Below are 22,329 nucleotides of genomic sequence, written 5' to 3'. Positions count from 1 at the left end.
TTCGTACTGTCCTTTCCGATATATTTCATTTTATCAAATAAAATATACAACAAGTAGTCATGTTGTATATTTTATTTGATAAAATGAAATATATCAGAAAAGACAGTGCCACTAATTAGAATTAGAAGTCCAAATTTTCTGTATTTTGATGTTAACATAATATCAATTTGATTCCAGCATGTTTAAAACAATCAATCTCTCTCTCTCTCTTTCTCTCTCTCTCTCTCTCTCATATTGTTGGCCGTTTTGGGAATGTCACTGTGTAATACTTCGTATATTTTATCTGATCATCATCTTTTAAATTCCTCACGGATTGATATACTCAGTTTAGTGTTTTGATTTGATTTATTGAATGGTGATATACACGTACTGTTCGGTAGATGATTGATATCCTGTTAAGATTGGTCAAACTTTGAATTAAACTGAATGGGGGGCATTTTGAACAATAAGATTCAATGTGTGATAATTGTCAATTTTGACATAGATACATCATCTGTCTACGTCACACCTTAAGGTCAAGATCTAGTAAATGATTCAAGACTGCCTTTTTGTTGCTAGAACCATTATGACGTCATAATTGATTTGATGAATCTTTTCCCGTATTTTACGGCTTTAAAGGAATTATGTAGAAAATAAAACAATGTTTTGACATTCTATAGTTAATCACGGGAAAAGTAATCCCGGTACCTATAATTAATTTGACATCATTTTAAAGAGGATGTCAAGGGCTTGTTGAATGCCGTTTTTGGAGAGACTGTAGGCATTCTAGATATATTTCATATGTCAAAAATGGACAGAACTCCTAAATTTGTTACTTTTATCCTTCATATTTCATTGAAAATGACAGTTCAAAACATGATTTTTAATTGTGTTTACCAAAACTTTAGGCCCCGGTACACCATATGAAACAAAGATATTGTTATGAAGCATCATTAAACGAATTCATATCTTGAATTTCATAAACCTGTAGGCATTTTTCATTTACTAGATCTTGACCTTAATCTTGATCTGACATGGTTTCTTTTTTTGGTGGGTTTTTTGCATGGTATTCATCTCAGATGTGTTTATTTCTATTTTGAACTGTTAAACCTTTGTTAAGAGTGGCATTTATGAGTCCAACAAATATTCCGAAGATATTTTCAACATTATTATAATGTGGATACTTTAAAGACGAAAATATATACGCGTTTGTATAAAAGAACAGTTTGACATACAAGAATTAAAATATCAACATTCCATACACATTCACTTATTAATGTATCAAAGTCTCGGCGAAGCGTTAGTTTGAGTTCATTAATTCAGTGAAACAGAAAATTCCGAAAGACATCTCTCTCTTTTGCGTCTTGGATATCATACCTGTAAAAAAAATTATCTTTGGATAGCAGGCAAATGAAACATGTACTAGAATGATTTCAATTTGTAGCTACTTAGACAATTGTGTTTCGCTTAAATCAGCCAGACCTTTGTTAATATTTCCAACCGTGTGGATTTTTAAAAAGATGGGAATCACGTACAACCTACTTAGTGTAACACAGTGACATTTGCAAAACGACCAAAATATATTTTGAATCAAGTGTGGTTCATTCTAATAGTAAAATTTTGTGATGGGATACTCCATCTTAATGTGTATTTAAAAACCTACCCTAAAACATCTTCTGCCCCTCTTTTGTTCACTGTCATAATCAGATGACAATACGTAGTTTGTAAAGCAATAGAGACTGCCTCTGCAGTGGGATACATTTGTGACGTCACACAGCTGATAACGGCGGAAACAGCCGAGCGAAAGGTTACTCTCGGTAAGGTTTGGCATCTTTTGAAATTAATTCCAGCTGAACTACAAATCCTGCAGACTTGGTTTTTTCGAGACTGTGATTAAAATGATCAGGTGAGTATTTTAATGAAATAAAAGAAATTGACTGGAAGTACCCTTTAAAATGTCAAACTAAATTGGAATAAAATGAAATAGAATAAATTGAAAAAAGAAACACTGATTATCCACCCTAAAATCTTAATACAATTGTTATAACATTGCAAAAAGCCAACAGTAAACATTAACATGCCAATGTAAGATCATTGTACTCTCTGTGTTGGTTTTAATGGCCTTTGTTTAAATAAATGATCGCTCAATTAAACATCCATGACTTAATCGTACAGAAAGATGCGACATGACAACAAGTATTATTATACTTTCATGTTAAATACTGAAATCTGAATGGTTTAGACGCACTTAATAATTCGTTGTATTACCCTCAGCGTTAGCAACACACTTGACAACGGGGAACACAACGAATTGTAAAATGCGCGTAAAATATGCGCGCACTGTTGGCCATAGATTTAGAAAAGCAGTGAAGTCTTTTTTAATAAAGATATTCAGTATGATAAAATAAATAATACTGTTTGGGAAGGTAAAAGAAGAAATTGACACCCCTCGGAAACCATTGTCAACCTCCGCTACGGTTGACAATGGTTTTCTCGGGGTGTCAATTTAAACTGTTGCCCCCCTAAACAGGAACTATTTACACATTGTGTTGTTCACCAATGGGTTGCTCTGTAGGGGATGTGAACAGCTTCGTAGCCATGCATCTTGTTATTGAAGTAAGAAACCGCCAATAACACGGGTTAGCGTGTCAGATGTTATCATTGTGTACAAGGGGGTTATTCTAACCCCACGACTGACTAAACGTAATACACAGCAAGTGTTTATTCTATGTGGCTACAAATTGAGATTGTTCTGGTACATACATCACATTTCTAGTTTTGTATGGTTCTTTTTTTGGAGGGGGGGGGGCTTTTCAAAAGTATAGTTGGTTTTATAATTAATAGTTTTTGATGCATGAAAGAAAATGATGAGAAAAAGAACTTTAAGATGTCTTTCAGAGACTTCCTTTTCATTAAAACAATGAACTCTAACGCAAACAGATTCATTTTAAATACATTACACGCGAGTCAATGTGTTGAGCCTAAAGCAAACGAAAATGTTATTATGTTTATGTGCATTCATCATATATTAAGTTATACTTTTTTAAAGCGAGTTATCAATGTGACACTAGGGCATCTAAAGGATGAACTCGCCTTTTCGCAAATTCAAAAACCAATCAAGCTCCCAACAAAGTTTTAGTGACAAGAAAAGGGCGTTTCTGAAACGGAAACCTTTTTACTTCTTTGTTGAGATGCATAGTAGTTTCATCACAGCAGTTCGCGAACGACAGTACTTGTATTTTAAAAGCAGTGGAGATGTGTACAATATACACTGTATCTATAAAGTTACAAAACGTTTTTGTGTGATACTATTTATTCCTAGATTTTGTGTGGGTTTTTTTTGGAAACAAAATCTTTGTACTTCAAAGTATCTTCTCAACGAGATATGTGTTGGTTTTTCTCGGAACTTTGCTTCTGTTTTACGTTGCTATAATTTGTTCTATTAGATCTGGTAAGAATTTAAAAAAACCGGTATAAGTTAATCAACAAATTTCTTTTTTTTTCAAGTACGTTTTTAAAATAATTCTGTCTGCTCGAGATGGGGAGGGGGGAGGTCGATGATTTTTTTTTATAAACATGTATGTACATACAGGGCCAGGTAGATCATGGGCTTCATTGGATTCCATATATATTTCATATATTTTATGAAGTTTTCGGAATGCCACTGTGTTATTCAAGGTAGGTTGTACGCGATCATCATATTTTTTAATCGAAACGGATTGGAAATGTTAGCAAAAGTAGGAGTGATTTTACAGCTATACACAGTGTAGCTACAAATTAAGATTGTTCCAGTACACAAATTACTATTCTAGTTTATTATGCATGGAAATGTATATGTAAGATGAGAAAAGAGAGTTGTTTTTCAGAGATTTCTTTAATTTCTTATTGAATGAATGTCATCAAACTAACGCCACGCCGAGACTGATATATCAAGAAGTGTATGTGTATGGAATGTCGATACACAGTGAATACTTTAGTATTAGTTTATGTCATACACATCTATTGAATCAAAACACCTAAAATAAACACTAGCTGTTTTTCGCATTAAATCGGTCATGGAGGCTTTACATATAATAATGACCTTCCTACCCCTGTAAACAAAGACAACATCTGACACCCTAACTTGTGTAAATGACAGCTTCTTACTTCAATACTTCAATACCAAGACGTCAAATCGCTTAGATCCGCTACGAAGCAAACCACTGGCGGACAATATAGTGCTTCGTGTCATATAACATCTCTCTTTACGATTAAGTCATGGATGTATAAATGTGCGATTATTTCTTTAAACAGGGGTCAATAAAACAGAGTGCAGAGAGAGAGAGAGAGAGAGAGAGAGAGAGAGAGAGAGAGAGAGAGAGAGAGAGAGAGAGAGAGAGAGAGACTTTAGGGTGGAAAGAGGATGATGAGTGCGTTTTTTATTTTAACTTTACTCTACATTTTATTCAAATTTAATTTTGAAATATATGGGGCTGATCTGTGTGATTTAATGAGAGGTATAGAATTTGTTAGAGAGAGAGAGAGAGAGAGAGAGAGAGAGAGAGAGAGAGAGAGAGAGAGAGAGAGAGAAGCAGGCAGTTGATAGATGGTATTTTTCCTTGGATCACAGAGTTTTGGTTTTCTCTAACTAAACTTTAGTTTACATGATTAATGAATCAACATTAGTTTTGGTGATTTTGGATTTTTGCTCTAGGGGCGGGGATCGGGGGAGGGGGGTGTTAAAGAGTTACAAATGTATGATAATCTCATGCTAAAATGTTTACTATACGATCTGTATTTAATTTAGTAACTTTTTTATGCATGTGTTTAGCTTAATTTTTTTGTTATATAATTCGTATTGGTCAGTTTTGTTTTGAAATTTTATGAAAGTATTCCTTACTTTGATTTTTGTTACAGAAAGACGTTTTGATCTTATAAAAAAGTGTTATTCACATATTGAACATCACTTTTTTTTAAAGACGTAAAAAAAAATTTTCTTACACCGTTTATCGAGTACAATGTAACTATTGCAATGACCTAATTTTCGCTTTTTCTCAAATACTTTTACATCGCAAACATTTAATAAGCAGGAATTGATCCCTGTATTGTTTGCTGTTTTAAACTTTTTAATTGCAAAAAAAAAAATGACTGACGCAAAAAAACAAAAAACGTTAAACATTTCCCCCAATTTCGCAAAATTTGTGACATGCAAAAAAAATTTGATATGCGTAAAACATTCATTGGTTACTTGTAGTTGTTTACACTGTAGCAAACATTTAAGAATCGTTTGCATTGTATTGTCCAATGATGTTATATACTTTCTGAAGCGTTGAACCATTCTTTGCGTTGTCATTTGATTTGTATAAGTAATTATCTCAGATTGGTGTCGTTCTGAATAATCGATCACTTGCTATCGCTTCCATTGGGGATTGAGTAAGACAGAAACTTGTATGCTGGTTCTGCGATTCATTAGGGATATTCAAAACTGTGTTTTTAGATTAACGTTGCAGCAGTATAATTACTTTTCTTGTTTACTGTTGATAACTTAAGATAAACATTGGTTCAATTCTCCATAAAATCAAGCTTTATATCACATGCAATGAAATATTTTGTAGATATTTATTAGAAAGGAGGGGGGCAGGCAACTCCTGCTAGCCATTATACGAATTGGATATAAAGGGATACAAAAAAATCATAAAAGGATTTTAGGGTTTCCTCAAAATGCTTCGGAAAAATATTATTTTAGCAAAGAAAGAAAGCTTGGAGATCTCTCTCTCTCTCTCTCTCTCTCTCTCTCTCTCTCTCTCTCTCTCTCTCTCTCTCTCTCTTCATAGCCTTTATCAAACAAATTAAAAGTCGAAGGAAGAAAACATGTAAGCTGGTAAGCATAGTTAAATGTACACGAAATGGAAGTGTCGAGGAACGCATGAACGTTGTCTGTATTTTTTTTTTCTCATTCAACACAATGCTACCAAAGTTATCTGTTTTGTTTTGGGGGTTTTTATTTTATCTTGTTGATTGTATTCTATAAAATATATCAATATATACCACATCGACCGTTTGTAATTTACTTAAAAGGCAGAAAAGGTGTCCCAAAGTCAATTGAATTGAGAATTCATTGATTTTTTTACAGCGCAATTTGAAAATGCAAACACGTGTTGTAAACACAGATTTAATGAGAAGGAAGAAAAAAAGAGATCGGTTTTTAGGCACCATTGAAAAAAAAAACCAGTCCCGTTTTAGTTATCTGTGAAAACATCGCAAACAGAATGTTTCAAGAGAAGAGAATTTTAAATGCGGAAACGTAGCCTATATTTAAACCGAAATGATTAAACGGGTTGATTCTAATTTTAGTTCATTGACACGGGTTCGCAGTTTTAAAAATCACGAATTTTTTTTCAACAGACACTCTATTATAGTCCGTCTAATATGAATAAATTGAGAGGCTCAATGGAAGAGCAAAGAATTTCAATAGTCCCACTGAGTAGAGATATTCAAAAGCAACATTAAAAGTTAATGCGTCTCCTACGGAGAAAATAATCTGAATAGTTTAAAGTAGACCAAGTAACTTTCATTTTTATTTCTTCATATTTTTAGTTTTTCGAAAGTTTTCTTATCGATGATCTTCTGGCGATTACATTTTAAAAGTCTATAAACTACCAAAAGGCACTGGAAGAACTCTAATTGACAAATGCATGCAGAAGTCGGTATATACATAGAAAAAGAAATAGACAGAGACAGACGGACAAGACAGACGGACAAGACAGACTGTATATGAGAGAGAAACAGAGAAGGGGAGAGTAAATAAAGAGAAACGGGGGAGAATATAAGAGAGAAAGAAAGGGAGTGAGATAAAAAGAAAGACAAGAAAGAAGGGATAAGACTATAAAGCGAAGGACGGTGAGATAGACTTTAAGATAATATGAATGAATTATGAGATAGAATATGAAAAAAAGAAAGATAGAAAGAAAAGAGTAAAAGACGAATTAGGTAGAGATATAGAGATAAATATATATTGTAGAACTAAAATATAAACCTCTTTTAAATATCTATAATGAACTCTATATGGTCACTTAACCCGGCAACACTAGACACAGAATGAAGTCAAAACCTTTTATGATTTTATCAGCCACAAACTTTATTAATCAGCGACAACGAAGAATCGTGAATTAAGTTGTGTTTGTTTAACCTCTCTCAAGAAATTTCTTATCCACAAAATTACAGTGAAGATGTTAACTGCTCGAGTCTTTTTTTTCGTTAATTAGTTTGACCTTTATGGCTCGTCAACACAAGAGCCATTTTTCATTCGCATCTCGTCGATTTACATTTGTGTGTACTAAATTTGCAAAACTCTGAACCAGATCTCAGTATAGCAGATAATATAAGTAGCTGATTTAAAAAGACGGGAGGGTGTTACAAAAAAATAACACGGCATTTTAATTTTGTTAAATGTATTAATTTTCTTTTAATACGAACAAATCTTATGCTTGATACATGTACTATCTACATGTATTGGGTAAAATAAAATTCTATTTTTATATCAATTATTTATTCAGGAACAAATATAGATTTATTATTAATCAAAATGAACCAATTTTTACAGGCATACATAAGAAATTCAAAGTGATGAAACCAATTGCATCATAATTTTAACAAACTAAATTGATTTATAAATCTAAACAAATTTCAATGCCCCAAACAAAAACAAATTATTAAAATATGTAATCTATATATTAGATACTTTAATTGATTGGAGAGAGTTTCCTAATACACAGCTGTCTTGGTTAAAGAATGAATTCTTTTCATCCTCTTTGAACATTTAAACACAAGTACAAGTTTCTATTTATCCTATAGGATGTACAGAGTATACATTATTTTAATTGTTTTCCGCAACTATCCGGTTATGAGAAAGTTCCTTTTTGTTCCTGTTGGTTATACGAGACATAATCAAAACTTTCTCCAAAATTCTCTGCAATAAAGTATCATTATTCACCCATATAATGTATTCTTTCTACACGTATCAAACTAGAATTACCATGTAACACTAAACTAAAGTCTACATTTCATGCAGGCAACACTGTTGTGAAACTGATTTTTTTCCGGAGTTGGCACTTCTCTTTAAAACATCTCTTTTGTAGAAAAATATTTCCTAATGAAATAATAGTATTACCTACAGACAGACATTATCTTTTAAATAATTTAATTCTAGTTGTAACGCGCTTTCTGATTGGCTAAAAAATTATTTTATATCGTATAAAGAATGTTGCCTACGTCATAGTAAGACTAACGTAAAAAACGTATCGATACGCCTGACCATACGTTTGAATTTTGTACAACTTTACGTCATTTTAAAGGTCAAATGACCTTTTTTATCTACAATGAAGAGTAAAAAAAATTAAATTATAAGCAATGAATTCAATATTTATTAGTTTTATACGATATAAAATGGTTTGAAACAGTTTACGCTTTTTTATAAACCGCTTCGCGGTTTATAAAGCGTAAACTGTCCCAAACCATTTTATATCGTATAAAACAAATAGATATTGAATTCATTCCTTAAATCATAAAGCATTGAGAAGGGACTTGGGGAAGGGGGGGGGGGCAAAGCTAATCTTGTTCTTTTACCTAAACTACTTTAATCCAAAGTCCTTCTTAAAAGCATTAAATATAAGTCTGGGGGTTGTATTTCATTCTAGATTAGTGATTTTTTTTTTCACTTTTCATTTTAACAGAATGTCCATGAAATGGGTTTTTCTTCGTCTTATAAATTTATCGATGTAGGTATCCGCCAAGGATCTTTTACTGGGGACCCTCTTGTTTTATGTACATCAGTGATATGTTTTGAAACATAACTAAATATTTGCGCAGGCTTCCAGATGGTACTTCTTTTGTGATGTTGTTGTAGACCGTGGTATTAAATCTATCCCCTCTACAGCACATTCTCTATTTGAGTTATTTTTAGGTAAATCTTTTTAGTCCTTTCCACTTCTTGAAGACATTGATAGAACAGGAAAATGTTCTAACATATAGGCAGTTGATTTAATCCCAATAAAAGTACAAATCAACAATGAAGCTGAATAATGATTTCTAATCATCGTGTGTAAATTTGGCGTTATTGAATCAAGAATCCAGAAGATAGATATGTTACAAACCATAATTATGAAAGCTGGACTTTTCATATTGATATTGTCTATCGTAAAGCTTGTAAAAAGTTAAACCTATTGAGACTTGTTCAAAACACACTCTACGTACAAACTCCTTAGGAGCTAATGTATTCATTTGTAACGCCTGTTTTTTTTTACTTATTTGGGACAATGCTATGGATAAAAAAGCAAAACTATGACCAAAAATCAAGTCTCTGCTGCTAGAATAGTAACTAGATTAAGAAACTTCAAAGCGGTTTTGTGTGATGAATTAGGTCTTGAGTCTCTATAGCTGACAGAAGAAAGGTTAATTCAATTTTTTTTTTATAAACTGGTCTACGAACTTGCAACTGATAGTTGAAAGGAGTAGCTAATCCCACGTCCATTAACACATAATCAATATCCACTTAGAAACAAAGATGATCTTAATACATCTATTGCCGGATAATTATGCCAGTGCCCTTTCTTATGCCTAAAAATTAAATCAATGCCCATATGAGGAGTGTTTTTAAAAGAACTTTAACAAGGTTGTGGAACGGCTTTGAATATTTTTCATGCTGAAAATCGACTAAGCTTTACAAAAGTAAACATTCTACACAGTCAGCTGAGAAATAAAGCCAGAAATTTGAATGATTAACTGTATAATCATTGTTTGCAAGAGTACCTTAGATGTTATACATTATATGCGTGGCGCAGACTGTGCAAATGCATATCATTTACAAATTTAAAGGGACTTGGACACGATTTGAGCTCAAAATTTCAGATTTTATTTTTCCATTTTTAATGTTTAGAAGGTTAATATGGGTATTTGTAATGCTTTATCATAATTTGAAAGTCAGATATTGAGTTATAAGCAAGATACATTGTTTACATATGTGTTTTAGTGTTATAAGTTTCAATCAAAAGTTGCTTTTTTCTATTGAATATATATTTTTTAAACACATTGAACAAGTTTGCCTTTTTTCTTACGAGTTATGAAGGCAAAGAATTGGTAATTCCATACTTAACATTATTTGTAAACAAATATAAGACTCGAGCTTTGTTTATATAACAATGAATTCTTACCTGTGTATCACTCTTATAACTTAAATTATAACATTAAAATTTTGGTCAATTATTCAAAATGTGCAAGTAAACCATTTTATATCTAAAAGGTAAAAAAAATAAAATTTTGTTCTAAAATCGTGTCCCTTTAACAGCCACCCAAAAAAAACTGATGCAGTGTTGTATGTTAGTATCGTCTGAAGTTATCCTCATTCTTTGTCTTTAAAGTCATTACTAAAAAATGTGAATTTCATTTTTAATTGATCTTTCATTACTAGTAGCATCTTACCTTGCATTTTTTGGAAACGGGCTTAGATAGGCAAATTGTTGCCCAGTATTATACCATGTGAATACATAGTACATGGTGTTTGTGTTTAAATCAAAGACTGTCCGAATCCACTTTTGTCGATGCATGCACGGAACACTGTGCCGGATAATTATGCCAGTGCCAAGGTGGCATTTTTGCACCTGTTTAAGCTGCATATATCGAAAAATTCAAATATGCCATATGATAGATCATTGCTTAAAGATTAACAACCACCTTTGTTATCATTGTATCTCACCTGTGAGGTGAGATATTTAAATTTCAAAAATAAATTCCTATAGGAAAATAATTTTTACCATAGGAAAAACAATATTCCTTTAGGTAATTTGAAATTTCCTATCGGAAAACAAGAACTTCCTATAGGAATTTCAATTCCGATAGGAGTTGATAACATCCGATAGGAAAACTTAATATCCTATAGGAAACCTACATGCCTGAATCAAATTCCTACAGGAAATACCATTCTCCTATAGGAAATACAATTCCTATAGGACTTTTTAAAAATCCTTTAGGTATGTCAATATTTCCTGTAGGAGAATCAATTCTCCTATGGGAATTATCATTTTCCGATGGGATATTAATTTTTACAGGTAAATATCTCACCTGTTAGGTGAAACACACTAAAAACAAAAGTGGTTATATACTCTGTAGAAAATAGTCTGTCATTTGGTATTTATGGATTTTTCCGAAAATGCATCTTAAGCGGATGAAAAAAGCCACCTTGGCACTGGCATGATTATCCGGCACATTGTTACGGATGGGTTTTAATTGTTCGGCAAAACCGGGCATTTAGGGATCCTCTTTTTATGACAGTACGACACAACATGTCGATTTGAACGCATTTAGAAACAGTTTATATCGCCAAAAGGTGGTGACTATTTCTGTTGCGCAATGGGTGTAGCTTCGGTCTACCAACCCGCGGGTCCCGAGTTCGAACGCTGCATAAGAGCGGTTAAATTTAAGAACTTGATTTTTCCGCAAAATTGAAAAGTTTTGTGGTCATTTTCATGTCGAACACATGCTAAAAATTCATATCCATATCTTAAAGTAATTTAGAAGAATGGGCTTGTTTGCAGAATTTTCCTCGGATGTGTCAAGGACCCTTAAAAGACTCACCGGTCATATCTCACAGTTCTTATTATGATGTGCATTCGAGCTTATTTCAAAAAAAAAGATTCTTTCTTTTCTTTTATTTCTTATATTCCGAGTGTTTATTTTCATTTTCTTTTTACAGGAAAGGGACCAATCAATATGATAAATAACCTAAGTATGCAGAGTCTATTCTGCCTATCGGATCCCAAACCAATTCACCTTACAGGTAGGTGTTCATAGCAAACATTCATATAAGCACACTGAAACACATTCTTTATCTCATACGTGTGGTGATAGAACCCGTGTGATGAACCTTTGCTTAATCAAACTGGTGATGCTTTATCAAATACTTCCGGTCCGAACTATTTTTGACACAACCCCTCGCTTCAACGCTTCAGTGATCTATTTTCGAAGATTTGCGAGTACTTTAAACATAACTATATCTACTACAAAAAGTGATATAAAAAGGATTTTGTCAAAGACTTCCATTACTTACAAATATGAAGGAAAACACTTAACTGCGTAATCATAGGCGTATATATATTCTCAACTCATAGACATATTCTCAAGACATATATATATTCTCAACTCGTGCTGTAAATGTAAAACAGTCCAATTGAATATCTCATGTTTGTCTTCGAGTAGTTTTTTGAAATATATATGAGGGTAGGAAATAGACTTTAAATGTACCTTGCCCATAATAAAAGAGAAATGATTATAACATGTACACATGTCACTATTTTTTTTTATAAGAACAGTTACAGTTTAAACGTTGGAAAAATGTTTATACTTGCATTTGGAATTTTTTCTATTATTACGGCGAAGTGTGATGTACATTGTGTTGGTATAACAATAATGTAAGCGCGATTTATACCCCTAGTAATAAATTTACCTACGTTAAATTGACATGGTCATAAATTTGGTCAAATTCTATTTATCTGTTTTTATTATTTACAATGCTTTAGGAATACATTTCTAATGATGAAATGAAATTTGAGAGTCAGTCGTTGAGGCATAAGCAAGATACAGGGCTCCCAGTTCTTTGCCATGTAAACAAGGCTCGTGCCCTGTTTTTGTTTATGTGGGTTCCATATACCAGTAAAACAGTAAAAAATCTTGTTCAAGCTGATTTGTCTATGTTCTTATTCATTTCAAGCATTGATAAGTAGTTCCTAACGTTTAACACATTCATTTTAGGTCTAAAACTGGAATTTTTACTTTAACATTCAGAATGTAAACAATTAAAAGCTTTGTTTACATAGCAAACAATTGTAAGCTCTGTAACTCGCTTACAACTCAACAAATGACACTTAAATTTTGGATGCCTATCAAAAATGCCTTACTGAAGCATTGTAAACATTAAAATCGAAAAATAATTTTTGACCAAAATCGTGACCATGCCCCTTTAATTCTGTTTTAATTGATATGGCAAGGCCTTTTATTTAAAGGGGCATGGTTAATCGTAAGGAACTGTTTCTTTATGCTTAAAATGAATAATAAGATAGACAACCCAGCATTAAAAGATTTTTTACTGGTATTTTGAAACTATGTAAACAAAAATTGGGCACGAGCCTTGTTTATATGACGAAGAATTGTGAGCCCTGTATCTTGCTTAGAACTCAACGACTGGCACCCAAATTTCATTTGATCATTAGAAATACATTTCTAATGCATTGCAAAAAATAAAACCAGAAAAAATAAAATTTAACCAAAATTGTTACCATGCCCCTTTAATGTACATGTTACTGATGTAGAACGCCGATAAAACATTTCTACGGGTAAATAATGACAAGGTTTAATATCCACACATCGAAGCAGATTGGTAGTTAACGCCTAACACATCAACATAAATTAGGACAGTTTTTTATATGACTAATGATTCTAACACTTATTTTAAAAGAAATATTACCTCACCACGATGTATGTGCGTCACATACCTTCATAATAGTTTAGATTTATTTCCTTATTTTGTATAATTCTTACATAATCTCAATCAGCCGAGAGTCAATAAGTTGTGGTTAATAATAAATATCGGAAGTCTTTGACAACTACGAAAAATGTGCCTCTTGCATTGTAATTATATCAATAGGGGAACCAATGTGAAAGGAAAATGCATTTTGGTATGAATGTGGACTAAGGTATACTCTGTGCAACATTTAAATTTTTTGGATGTGTGCAAATATATGCAAGTCTGGTCCATTATTGTTTTGAGTTTTTGCTATGAGCTTTACAAGGGTTAATCCAAAGGGAATATCATATATGCAAAATAAATTTTGAAAAAACGGCGTAATGTGATAAAAAATTATACTTTGGAATATCTTCCGATTTTAAGTTCACTTCTGTAAATTTTAAAGCATTCTGAAAATTATTTCCTTAGAGGATATAGTTTATGGAACATGAGGTGAACATAGTCACCGATCGTGGCAAAATCATTTCTGGAGGGGGGGGGGGGGTTGGGTTTCGTGTTAAAAACTTCATAATTTAGTCTTTTACAAGAAATTGGCAATAGTGCTTATTCAATTTTTTTTTCACTGAATAAATTATTACTTCTTTTGTATTTGAGAGAGTAATATATTGTTTAATTTAATGCACGCTTAGTTTTATCGAAGGTTCATTAAAAATTATGAACTCAACGTAACTTAGCTTTATAATATGACGAATGACCTAGAACCTAGTTTTAGATGCGTTTTAACAAGAGCTTGGACTTTCTGTGGGATGTTACTATCGAGTTTGCTCACCAAAACAAGCTGTCAGATTATCATATTGATCTCCTTTATTCTAATTCGCTAAGAGATGCTGATATTCAATATATTAATATTCATAGACTGTCAAAACCGGAAAGTTGTTTGTCAATAATGCTCTGCTGTGTGAAATTGACGCTGTTTCAGCGAAATATACATCCCTGTGCACATGTTTTGTCCATGTGGTAATTTAATGTTCAGTCTTATATGGCAGGTGGGACCACATCAGTGTAAATCAAAGTTTAATAAATTGCCTAGGTACATTTTTCATCAATAAAATCACTCCAAAATACATCAGTAAAAATTAATGATTTTTTTTTTATATTTACTCTTTCAACAAAGTCCGATTTTAAAAACTTTGAAAAAGCACTGATAATACTGTTGAATTACATGACGTATACATTAGACAAGTTAAACGTATATAAATATTTTTTTTTATATTCAAAAGCTTACTTTTCAGATTAAAAAAAAAAACTCATTTAAACAACATTGGTACTATATGTTTACTGAAGAAAGATTAATTGGCAATTAAATGTAATTGAATGCAGGATTTGTGCTATATCGGAACATAGATAATATATTTCTTTCTATAACTAGGCTGGTTGTTAAACAATTCATTGGAGCTATAATTGAAAAAAAATCTTCCCAAACACATTATTTTGTTTTATCATTCTCAAACTTAACATTTTCCTAACTTTTTCTTTATCACTTGAGACCTCCATAAAATAAGCAATTTTTACTTTATTAAATACTTTTTTTCTACCCACCGTTATAAAAGTGTTGATTGAAAAAAATACGTCTTCTAATGACCGGAAAAATACGTTTGCTAATGTTGCTTCAAACGATATATATTCATTGTTTTATTTATAAATCTAAAGATATCTTTTTAAAAGGCCTGGATGTTAACTTTTTAAGAGAAGAGCTCTGTATCTTAAAGAGGTTCGTTCCTCAGTTTTAAAGTTGCCATTTTGGGTCACATCTATTCTAGAAATTATGCATCATAAACTGATTCTACCCATAAATTCAAATTTAATAATGCCAATTAAACTATCTTAAATAAAATAGTAATGGAAAAATTACATATTTACAGAGTTTAGTTTGGGACTATATTTTGTGGCGGAAGGTTTTTAATAAGAAAATGAACATTTTTCATAACTCAGAGTATCGTCATTTTAGCTTCCTTATTTTCAGTTCGAACAAAAGTTTGATAGCTTGATAGTTTGAGCATTATGATTTCTTCATTTTGTTACATAAAACATAATTTTACAATTTTTCAATATTTTTTATCGATACATATTAGCAAATTAAACATATATTTCATAAAAGTCAAGTAAAAATGAATCCCAATTTTTGCCTAAAATCAGCTTATTTCATATCTCAAATTTTACACTATAGACCCATATTTTTGTTTTATTTTCTGAAATTTTTAAGATTTTTCTGAAAAGTTTATCAATATTTAAGAAAAAGTTTGAAACTGTTAAATAATTACATTACATGTGAATTGGTACTGGATAAAAATAGCGTTTTATCAGTGCAAAAAGGTTAAAATACCAATTAGGTATAAGAAATTGTAACATTTTTCTTTATGATAATTTTAATCTTATTTGTTTTAAATAGTATAAATTTGTATTTGGTGCCATGGTTTATGCCGATAATAAAATATATAGGGAAAAGCGATTTATGTGCAATCTGCACTTTTAGTGCAGAAAGGTCATATTAAATACACCGTAGCACCAAATGAAGCATATAGACCCCAAAATTTTGTTTTGAATTTTGGTTAAGCTTTGTGTGTAAGTTTTAAAAAAAAACTTTAGAAAAAAGCTTTTCGACTTTTGATCGCAGGATCGAACGTCCTTAAGGATTTTGTGAAATATTGAATTTGTAAAGCTAACGTATTTGGAATTTTTTAGCTAGAAAACCAAAATTTATATCTTAACATATCTAAAATGTGAGTTCGTTCTGACGAGTAATTTGTAGACTATTCATTAACATAATGGAGGAATGGAACGATTTTTATTTTTCATATTTCAACAGACCACTATTACATCACAGAAAATACCCGGATGCGGCTGGTGCTAGCCTATATGAGAGGGGGGTCCACTCTCACGGCGGACATTGTGCGGCACACAGAGGCTGATTTCTATCAGTTTGAGCCCCTCCATGGCATTACGATCGCCGTGAAGGAAAACAGACCCGTGCAGTTTCTCAATGGAACGATTAGGTGTGTAGAAAATTTAAAATCGATAACAAACGGCTCGGAACCGAATCCAAGCTTTGCAACATGCATTATCTTGTCCAAATCAAAGAACGAACAATTAAGCTTAATTTTCATCATAACTGTGATTAATTAGATTGAAGAGTTGTGACACTGTGTTTGGAGTTAATTTCGTTTAGTTTGTGGTAATATCAAGGTCAGCATGTAACTCATTACTTTTTGTATATAAACCATTCTACAGTTGACTTTCGATATCTCGAAGACTGATAACTCGAATACATTAGACATGTCAAAGTGATTTGTAAGTCCGAACCTCTTAAATTTTGAGTGGTTTTTTAAAATTATATTTTTTAGCGTTTTGGATGAAGTTTTTTTAAAAACATTTTTGTGACATGTAATTCGGGGTGTCGCATAGATGTACAGTGGTAACAGCGTTATTGTTGACAAGCCAATCGTGTTAAATAGTTTGTGTAAGGTGGGTGATCGTTCGTGTAACGTGCTGGGTCGTGCGTGTATCAGGAAAAATAGTTTGCGTTTTTTACCGTGCGTGTTCGTTCGTTTTTTCGTTTTGTTACTTTTTTTACGGAATGTCAGGGTTTATTCTTAAAACAACGAGAAGTATTTTTTGTAAAACAATGTGAATTTTAAACTTTTTTTAAAGAAAAACATTGACGTTTGTTAGCATGTATTCTCTCTTTCGTGGTTAAATACATTTATCAAGTATTTCCACAGCTAATTCAATCCTTTGTTCGGTCGAGTTAGTTTTGCATAATGTTATAGTCAGCCTATATCAAGCATCCATTGTGTCTTGACACATAATTTTAATCATATTAGCAAGAGCGACACGTTGAATGAAGCGGTCAAGCTTACCCACTCCCCGTTTTAAACTAAACGATTATCCCCAACGTTTTTCTTTCAAGTGAGAATACGATACGCATTCCTATCTGGTTCATTGTGTAAACATTTGTTTGAAATAATTTTTTATAGACGCTTTAAAATTTAGAATAAATAGATATTAATCAATTATGTACTGTAAATAATGAAAATATTCTATGCGTAAAATCGAAATTCTATGGAACAAGGTAACAAATTTACCTCTATCCCGCATAATCAAATCGTACGTAAGGGACCTGGATTACATAAACAGTCAACTCGTATGTAAATAAATTCATGTAGTTAAAGCATTATCTTCAATTAATTTAAATTTAAGTTATTATACGTTATGGAGACAAAAAATTAATTTGTGTATGAATCATATATTTTTTTTGTATGGATGTGTAAATTGTTTACTCGTAAAATATAAAACAGTGCATTGCTACTGTACATGCCGCTTTTCAATAAAACACAAACATAAAGCAATACAAATTAAAGCAATACGTTTTCTTAATTCTAATCTTAAAAATTAATTTTGATTTTGCGTGTTTAATGGTGTAGAATCGTTCGGTTGCGTGTTTTATCGTTTTCGTGTATCGTAAAAATTCAGTAAGTTAGTGATCGTCAGTGTATCGTGCGTGATCGTTCGTGTATCGTGCGTGATCGTTCGTGTATCAGAATCGTGCGTGTCGTTTGTCAACAATAACGTTGCTACCACTGTACATCTTAAACGGGTATGGTCATGATTTTAGTCAAATTCTATTTTTCTATTTTTATTAGATACAATGCTTTATGAATGCATTTCTAATGATAAAATTTAATTTGAGAGTCAGTCGTTTAGTTTAAAGTAAGTTACAGAGCTCACAAATCTGTGTCATGTAAATAAGGCTTATGCCCCAATATGTTTACGTAGGTTCAATACACCAATAAAAACTCTTTTTCAAGCTGATTGTCCTATTTACCTATTCATTTTAAGCATAGATAGAGAGTTCCTAACGTTTAACACATTCATTTTCGGTATAGAATTGAAATTTTACCTCAACATTCAAAATGTAAACAAAAGCTTTGTTTACCTAGCAAAAAATTATAAGCTTTGTAACTTGCTTTTAACTCAACTAATGACACTCAAATTTTGGTTGCCTATTAGGGATGCCTCACTGAAGCATTGTAAGCATCAAAATCAGAAAAATAATTTTTTGACCAAAATTTTTACCATGCCCTTTTAACTATAATAAATGGGTCTGTAAAAATAAGCATGATATTTGGGGGGGAAACTGGATGAATTTATGTTAATTGTACGGTTTTTCTTTACCAACCTCATTTTCCTTTAAGGAATTAAGGAAGCTGGTGTCGATTACTAGTAAATATCAAGACCAGTATTAATTACTGGGTTATCATCAACGTGTGATCAATAATAAAGCCATTATGATGACAACTTTAAAGAACATTTCGAGTTTTAACTTCAGGTCCATATATTACATATCAATACTTCTTTTTGATTAAATTTATTCATTTAGAGATCTTTTTACCTATGTAAACCATCCCGCAACATTACGTCTATATCATGTATAAATAAAACAATAGAAATGTCTAAACAGAGAGACATCAAAAGTATCGATTTTGCTCATTTCCTCTTTTTCTTTATTTATAAGAAGTGATAGGTTTCTATCCCTTCGAAGCATGAGTTCTATAATTTGTATGGGATGGAACTATGAAGTTTTCCTAGATATCATATGTAAATGACATTGACAATTCAAAGAACAATATGCATGTTTCCCTTGATGGGTTCATTTGTCTATTTCAGAAATATCACAAAAGAGGAGCTGGAATCGGTTTATACGGAAATGATTTACCACTGGTTCACATGCAACTTCAAAAATATTGATCTTCCTGGACTCACCGATTCTTTTATTAAGATCTTCACACCTGAACATGGGAAATATTACTCGTGTATCAATCCAGTCAAAACCACAAAAAGCAAACTAGACCTCGTAAAGCAATGCATTCCAATATTACACCTCAAATGTCTCGAGTCGAAAACTCGGACGTTGAAAACAATTCGATTGACGGTGTCTATGGCGGGAAAACTTTTAAAATGGCTACCTAGGCTTCAAGTTCTTCATTTGATACGAGATCCTCGTGGGATAATAAATTCGCAGTTCGAGCAGGAGATAACGGAGGGTAAAAATGTATCAATTGCTTCAAAAGACTTATGTCAAACCATGTCTACAAATTTAAATTCATATAAAGAACTAGAACAGTGCCATGGAAGTAGAATGCTAGGGGTGGTGTATGAAAATTTGTGCCAGAATCCTTTTATTGTTGTGCCAAAGATATTTAAATTTTTTCATAGCAATTATTCAACGCGTGTTAGAGACTTTGTGAAAAAGTTAATGCAAGGACCCGTTAAGGCCTGTGACTACTGTACAGACAGGGGAAAAGCCCTCGCCAATGCTTATCGTTGGATATCAATTATCCACAAAAATGTTTTGAAAATCGTCGATAAACATTGCTCTTTTCTTTACTCGAATCTGGGATATAAACAATTGGACTACAACAAACTGAATGTAACGAAAACATCATGGAAATCCCTAACAAGTTCTTCCATAGGATACCGGTATTCGTGATACAGTGTTCAATATTTTATTCCACATATTGTAAAGTCATAATGTATGCCCCGTGTAATGGCTCACATGTTGCCTAGTAACTGCTTGTGCCTTGGTTTGTCAGTGAACCAATAATTTTAAAACTGGATAAGAAGAAAAGAACCGTAATCAGTTGCAAAGACATGCTATTTCAACGATTACCGTTTTGTATCATATACGTTTGATTTCAATGATGTTAAGAGATTATGTACTTCAAACCATGACAAGAAGATGCCTCTTGTTGATTTTTCAGTCTGACCTAGTGATTTACTTCGTTGTTGCACTGAAATACATGTAGCAAGAACTTACATTTATTCGTCAAAGTGTTATTGTTATGGTCAACAGAACCCAGAGCCGACCGATGCTATACCGAAGTGGTCTTTAGCTCTGTAGCCACCCCAGTAATTCTTAAATTTATACGATAGACACCAGTGAAAATACCTCCTTATTTTAGTAGAAAGTGCTTTGATTTTCTTAAATAATTTATTTTAGGGTATGTCATAAAGTCATCGCCTCATGATTTAAGAAAAGTTATTTGACATTAGTTCATAAAATCGTCTAACAAAGTCACCTTCATCTCATTCATTGACCACGTTACCTCTGAGTTGGCTGTTAGTTGTCAATATTGGTTTTTACTTGATACTCATTTCATATCGTCTTTTATTTACCAGTTGAGTATATTTTGCCGTTCCACGGGTTTTCTATGTTATTTTATGCGCACTATGTTAAATTGATCACTCTTGTTGAAATAGTTCATGTTCAGAACCTTGTTAGTTTTTCATCCCGATGCCTTTTTCTATTAGTACAAAAATAAATGTTTAACTCGTCTGATACGTTATAAAGTACTAAAGTATGATATGGTAGCGTTATAGTTATCAGTGCTTTCAAAATCTTGGCGGAGTAATGCTATATTGACTATACTTCCGTCGGTGCCCATGTTTTTCCTCTAGCCTCAGGTTAATTATATTTTTATGACGTCACATTTGTAGATTGTCATTTTATTTTAGTGATCTCATTTTTGTGCATAAGATAGATTTATTCTTAAAGAAATTCAATGCCTTTTTGATAATGTTGGCAGTCTAAAATCAACATTGTTACTGTGTTTTATATTCAGAAGCTTTATTGTCAACATCATGTGCTGGTACAGGGAATTTTTTAATTTTTAATTCAATGATGCAAGTTTAAAAAAAAAATACCGCCTCCAACAAATTTTTGACACTTTTCCAATAAAAAGCTTACGAAGCGAAGTGTTCATTATAATTGATTTTATAATATTTCATTGTTTGGTTAGTTTTTGATATGAATCTGTCGTTTTATGTTTTATACAACGTTGAATAAAGTTTTCGAACAGCATGAATTTTAATTTATTTGTGTGTGTATATAAAAAATCTATGTTATTCGGTGATGTTTTAAAATGTAATGTAATAAAACAAATTAAAATGGGACCCTTAAGGCGCTCATACAGCAATTTGAAGATAATTACTAGCGCTCTCTACTGTACTAAGTAATACATGTAGATCTTGAATTAAAATCCATTTTCACCTTAATATTATTATGTTTATAATTAAGGTTTTCCGCTGGGAGCGGAAAACCTTACTATTATTTATTTAAAGCCAAAAAAAAAAAATACTGATTTGCGATGGATATAATATAATTATCATCGTGGAGATGATTTTAAAAAGGGAACTTAATATTTGTATACGATAATATTTGAATCCAAAGCCGCTAGTTTTAAGTTACGGTTATTAGGGATATCAATTATGACTTGCCCCGCGTTTCAGGTTTTTTACTTGCAAAACATCTACAAACGAAAATACAAAACAACCTTCAGCAGCAACTTATAAATTATTTATTCCATACACAATTCTAAAGAGGTGATTAAATAAATTTTATAAATGCTTTATACTTGTATTCGCTATCTTCCATGGAAAAAAGTGGCATGGAAAAAATGTTGTTCAATGTTCATCAAATACGCTGTGGCCTTAGCAATCGAAAATAATTAACAAACTGTATATTGATAGATTGACATATCAACAAACATTCAGACCCGCAATGTGTTTTTTTACAAGTTCTATAAAATTTAGACTCAATGACTGAATTCTTTACCGTTTCCGTCTGGGTTATTTTGAATCACGTGTGTACGTTATGTGTAGCCATATAGATGAACACTTTAAGTGTTTAATTTTTAAAAGAAATTGTGTACATGCAAAGCAATGCAATGCTAGGACAATTAAATTCCAACAATGTTTATGGTGAGGCCGGTCAGACTGATACTTGTTCAGCTTGTTCTACA

General features: G+C 32.1%; 2 protein-coding genes across 9 annotated transcripts in view; one reads left to right on the top strand and one right to left on the bottom strand.

Moving 5' to 3' along the window:
- Positions 1 to 15,758, bottom strand: part of LOC128158201 (uncharacterized) — a 154,158-nt gene extending 138,400 nt beyond the window's left edge. The window contains exon 1 of the mRNA XM_052820965.1: positions 15,754 to 15,758. The gene's annotated coding sequence lies outside the window, so the exon portion shown is untranslated. The remainder of the gene's footprint in view (positions 1 to 15,753) is intronic.
- The window catches only part of LOC128158196 (carbohydrate sulfotransferase 1-like), a 48,503-nt gene extending 27,110 nt beyond the window's left edge, over positions 1 to 21,393 (top strand). For 7 of the 8 annotated variants that reach the window (XM_052820951.1, XM_052820954.1, XM_052820950.1 and 4 more), the window contains 3 exons: positions 11,705 to 11,788; positions 16,338 to 16,524; positions 19,196 to 21,393. In XM_052820951.1, coding sequence (XP_052676911.1) covers positions 11,705 to 11,788; positions 16,338 to 16,524; positions 19,196 to 20,018 — 1,094 coding nt within the window. In that variant the 3' untranslated portion in view covers positions 20,019 to 21,393. Of the gene's footprint in view, positions 1 to 1,054; positions 1,886 to 11,704; positions 11,789 to 16,337; positions 16,525 to 19,195 lie in introns of those variants that run through there. The other variant, XM_052820956.1, reaches the window with a different exon arrangement.
- Positions 21,394 to 22,329: the final 936 nt, after the last annotated feature.

Source organism: Crassostrea angulata, chromosome 8 (genome assembly GCF_025612915.1).
Source record: "Crassostrea angulata isolate pt1a10 chromosome 8, ASM2561291v2, whole genome shotgun sequence".
Classification (NCBI taxonomy): domain Eukaryota; kingdom Metazoa; phylum Mollusca; class Bivalvia; order Ostreida; family Ostreidae; genus Magallana; species Magallana angulata.
The sequence above is the reverse complement of the archived record's forward strand: the minus strand, read 5'-3'. Positions and strand labels throughout refer to the sequence as shown.